The 4245-nt window shown below is 37.8% G+C and overlaps 1 protein-coding gene across 3 annotated transcripts; it reads left to right on the top strand.

The window, feature by feature from the left end:
• The first annotated feature begins 275 nt into the window (after positions 1 to 275).
• On the top strand, positions 276 to 3595 carry LOC112196300. Of its 3 annotated transcripts, XR_002935111.2 has the most exons (4): positions 276 to 727; positions 1237 to 2115; positions 3174 to 3323; positions 3408 to 3595. XR_002935111.2 is itself a non-coding variant. In XM_024336618.2 (3 exons), the coding sequence occupies exons 1-2, from the start codon at positions 615 to 617 to the stop codon at positions 2087 to 2089; spliced, it is 966 nt and encodes a 321-aa protein (XP_024192386.1). In that variant the 5' UTR covers positions 276 to 614; the 3' UTR covers positions 2090 to 2111; positions 3174 to 3595. The 3 variants fall into 3 exon arrangements, 2 of the variants coding, with proteins under 2 accessions (XP_024192386.1, XP_024192385.1); XM_024336618.2 differs by having other exon boundaries at positions 1237 to 2111; positions 3174 to 3595; XM_024336617.2 differs by having other exon boundaries at positions 3174 to 3595.
• Positions 3596 to 4245: the final 650 nt, after the last annotated feature.

Below are 4245 nucleotides of genomic sequence, written 5' to 3'. Positions count from 1 at the left end.
TATAAACCCGATCCCCATCTCTGATTTTGTTGAAACTTTTCTTTCTGCAAAACCAAAAGGCCATTCATTCATCATTGATGGTGATCGCAATTCAGAAATTCTGATCTCAGATCAGGTTTGCTGTTAAAACACTTCACCCATTGCCCACCTTTTACCCGAAAGAGAACGAAATGGAAAATAACTACTCTCTTTTTTTTTATTTTCTTAAAAAAGAAAGAAAACAAATAGGGAAACTATAACTTCAATAACCCCCACCTCACTCTCTCTCTCTTTCTCTTAAGACAAAAGAGTCGACGCAGCTCAGTCAAGTCTCTCTTTTTGCCCTCTAACCTAACAAATTCAATTCTTCTTCTTCTTCTTCCCTTCCCTCTCCTTTTCCACAAAGCCATCGTCTACCTTTAGCTATTGGGTAGCGTAGCTTTTCCTCTGTAATTAACTCCCTGTGAACATTTCTCAATTGTTTCCTTCATATTCTTCTTCTCCTGCTCTCGAGAGGCTTAGGGTTCTTGGATTTTTGCTGACTACTGCGCCGTCATAATTGGTTTTGCCTGGAGAATTGGAATTCCATATTTTCCTCACCTAATTTCAACTGGGTTTTTTTCCCCTACCCTACTATGCCATCTCAGCAGAAAAACCCACCTGGGGATTCGCAACCTCTGCCGCCCCAGCCACAATTAGCTTCCAATCATAGTCACGCTCAACCCGACAAGCCTCCATTCTCTATAAGGTGATTATTTGATTTCCAATTTCATTTTTTTTCCGATTCTGTTTCATAATTTTTGCTATGTTTTGCTGTATGCTTTCATTCTTGATTCATTCTGATATGGGAGTTGCTCCTTAAATTGATGACTAGAATTGCTTTTGCTACTGTCTTGCAATTTCAAATTCGGAGTAGAACAAAACTTGTAGGTTCTGCTTTACATGACACATTTTTGCTTGAGCTTTCAATTGTCAAGGCTGCAATCTAAATTCCAATGCTACTTCAATTCCATGAAAAGAACTATTTTCGGTCCCTCTAATATGAGGCCTTGTTAAACGAATTCTTTTCGGTACTGAGATTCATGACTGCTGTTTTGTGCTCGGGCGTTCTGTTTTCGCTTTGGTGTGTGTGTATTCTAAATGTGCTTTTCAGTCTCGAAGTTCCTTTTAACTTTTTGTTCACCTTTTTTTGTAGTGTTATGTAATGAGTTGCAATTCATTTACCTTGGATTATTTGCTAACTAGTTCTATTTCCAGACAGCATGTTCTTGCTTGTCGTCAGAGAGATGTCATTTCTAACTGGCCATTTCCAAAGAAATACTTGGATATGTGTCTCAGTCGCGGTATCAAGGAGGTGTTGCCACCGCTTGAGTCCCATAAATCAGCTCTGCAATCAATTAGAGGAGTTGTGAGTTTGAATTGTGCTCAGCAAGAACGTAAGGATGATCATCTCTTTCGAAACAAATCATTGGATACTGTTGTGCAGGAGAATGAATGTGAATGTGTATTGAACACTGAGCCATCAATATCAGAATTTTCGATCCAGTATTGCCCTTCATCTCCCTTAAATAGAAGTCAAGAGACTAATTTAAGTCATGAAGTTGCTTCCAGTTCCATTTTCATATGTTCAACAGATCAACCTTCAGCTACAATACCAAGCTCACAAAACAAGAATAGTTTTAGTCCCCATGTTGCTTCCAGTTCCAGTGTCGTAGTTTCAACAGATCAACCTTCAACTTCAATACAAACTACAACTACGTTGACTTCTATTAGGAAGCTGAGTCGTAAGGAAAGACGACGTAATGGTAAGCAGAAGAAGCGGACGATGGCTGATATTTTAGATGTAGCTAAGCCATGTACAGCAGAGGATCTTCTTAGGATTAAAAGATTGTGCTGTGTTTCAAGCAACCCTCTTGAGCTGGGGGGTGAAGGAACGAAATGTATCATTGATGATGAGAATAATTGTGAATCTGACCTAACCAAGGATTACTCAAGTGAAAAACTTGAAAGAGATTGTGAAGCAGCTAATCTCAGTATGCGATCCAGACAAAGATTGGTGGTGAAGTTCAATCTTAGCGGACGTGAATCCAATGTCCAAAGCAAGATTTGATACAACTTGGACTACTATAGATGGAGGTACCCTCTCAGCTTCATTATCATTCTTCTATGAGCGCACAAGTTTTTATATTTAAGTAACAATTTTAAAGAATTAGATGTAGGGTTATAATCATTAGAACTCTGCATTGCATGTTATGGATTTAGCAAGAATGAGGCTCATTGTGAGATATAAACTGATAGTGTCTTCGGATGTAGTTCTATAGAATTTATTTCGTCTTTATTTGGCGTGTATGTGGTAAATAGAAATGTTTAATGCAGGACTTGCCACTATTAATTAGCTTCTATGGGTATAAGAAGTACCTCCTTCTGGTATGCAATAATTGATCTGTGTTAAAAAGCAGTCAAGTACTGGTAGGTTCATGTCTTAGATGGCTTAAATTCATATTTAGATATTCTTGGTTCTTTTGGAAAAAGTAAGTACTAAATTGCCCAAAATTGGAAATAAGTTGCTTCCTTTCTGAGATGGGAAAGGTCAACATGCTTAATGCTATGGTCCTCATTTAATTTAAATAGACCTAAGTTTACTTATCCAAATATATATATATAAGCTCCTCTAAAGTAAGGATCAAAGTGCATTCCTCATTAATGACATCAAGGTTAACTGTTTTCCTGCATACACAGTGCATTGTTCATATCAATATTTATTTTTGTTTTGCTTTTTTCTTTTTTTGAGGTTCGACGAATCAAATGATATTTTTTCGAATTTTTGTCTCTTCTTCTCCCTCTGAATCAAACTTTTTCTTGCCTTAATGGTTTAATTCCTATGGGTATCAATTGATACTAGTCAGATCCTAGATGTAGAAATATAAGAAGGTAGATTCCTTCTCCATTGAAAGAAATGATATTCTCTATTTTTCTTTTTTGGAACAATGATCAGCACAAGTATATAAAAGTATCTACTGTCTACCATTTCTATGTTTAATTTCATAATGATTTCATACATATATTCCCTTAATTATCGATTCCTGCTCTTTGAAGACAACATTTGGTCATGGAAAGAATTGGTGATACACTAAATCGTCTTCTCGGCCTCCTTATGAAAGTTTTGTTAAAATTGTGCTTGTGGTTATTGACAGGTTTAGGTGGAAAAAATTAGTTTTGATGGCTGTGTAGGGGAGGCATGAGATCCCTTTCGGCGGGGGAGAGGAGACGTGTTTGCTGGCAGTCTCAATCAATGCCCAGGGGCAGAAGCATTGGGTCATTGATGAAGGCGGTGGTTTACATATGTATATGAAGCTGAACTTGACCACAGCTATTTTTTTTTTTTTCTCCGCCAACAAATTCTAAAGGACCTGAATTTTCCCCATCAGGATGATAAAAGCAAAAGAAAAGCTAGTTGATGTTTGCTGGAGAGAGAAGAGACAGAGACAGAGAGCTAGCATCCATCTCTCTCGAGCCTAATTATGTTGCATGAGGATATTTGATCAGTTTCCTTGACTGAATCTACTCCAATTTGTATAGAACTTTATGCTAATGACGAGTTAGATGGCTCTTTTGATCCTAGTATGCTACCTCAGGATGAATTATTGGGAACTGTTCAAACGGAATTAGGAGCTGTACGCCTGTACCCTATATGCACGGAAAGCCCCATGTGTCTAGTTTCTGAGAAATTTTACGGTTTGCAATTCCGACTTTTTAAGAAGGAGTTATGGCAATTTAAGTGAAGGAAGTTCAGCTTGAACGAGAATCTGCAACACAGAAACTGTTGTGCAGAACACCTAACTTCGCTGAATTACTGGGAACTGCCCGGATAGAATTAAGAGTTGTACCCTATATGCACGGAAAGCCCCATGTTTCTAGTTTCTGAGAAATTTTAAGGTTTGCGATTCCGACTTTTCTAGAAGAAGTTATGGCAATTTAAGTGAAGGCAATTCTACTTCGATGGGAATCTGCAACATCTTTTACAAGTTCATGACTAGAACCGAACTTCGCTGAATTACTAGGAGCTACTCGAATAGAATTAGGAGCTGTAACCTATATGCATGGAAAGCCCCATGTGTCTAGTTTCTGAAAAATTTTAATGTTTGCTATTCCGACTTTTCTAGAAGGAGTTATGGCAATTTAAGTAAAGGCAGTTCAGCTTTGATGGGAATCTAGAAGGCCCAGCACATATATTTGGAAATGTTCAGTGTGCCACATCATCATTAT

This window comes from Rosa chinensis, chromosome 4, assembly GCF_002994745.2.
Source record: "Rosa chinensis cultivar Old Blush chromosome 4, RchiOBHm-V2, whole genome shotgun sequence".
NCBI lineage: Eukaryota > Viridiplantae > Streptophyta > Magnoliopsida > Rosales > Rosaceae > Rosa > Rosa chinensis.
The sequence above is the reverse complement of the archived record's forward strand: the minus strand, read 5'-3'. Positions and strand labels throughout refer to the sequence as shown.

Bases quoted from the DNA above. Each gene is read 5' to 3' on its own strand.
- LOC112196300 (XM_024336618.2), top strand. From the start codon at position 615: ATGCCATCTCAGCAGAAAAACCCACCTGGGGATTCGCAACCTCTGCCG. The intron at 728-1,236 runs GTGATTATTTGA...TTCTATTTCCAG, and splicing joins AAGCCTCCATTCTCTATAAG to ACAGCATGTTCTTGCTTGTC.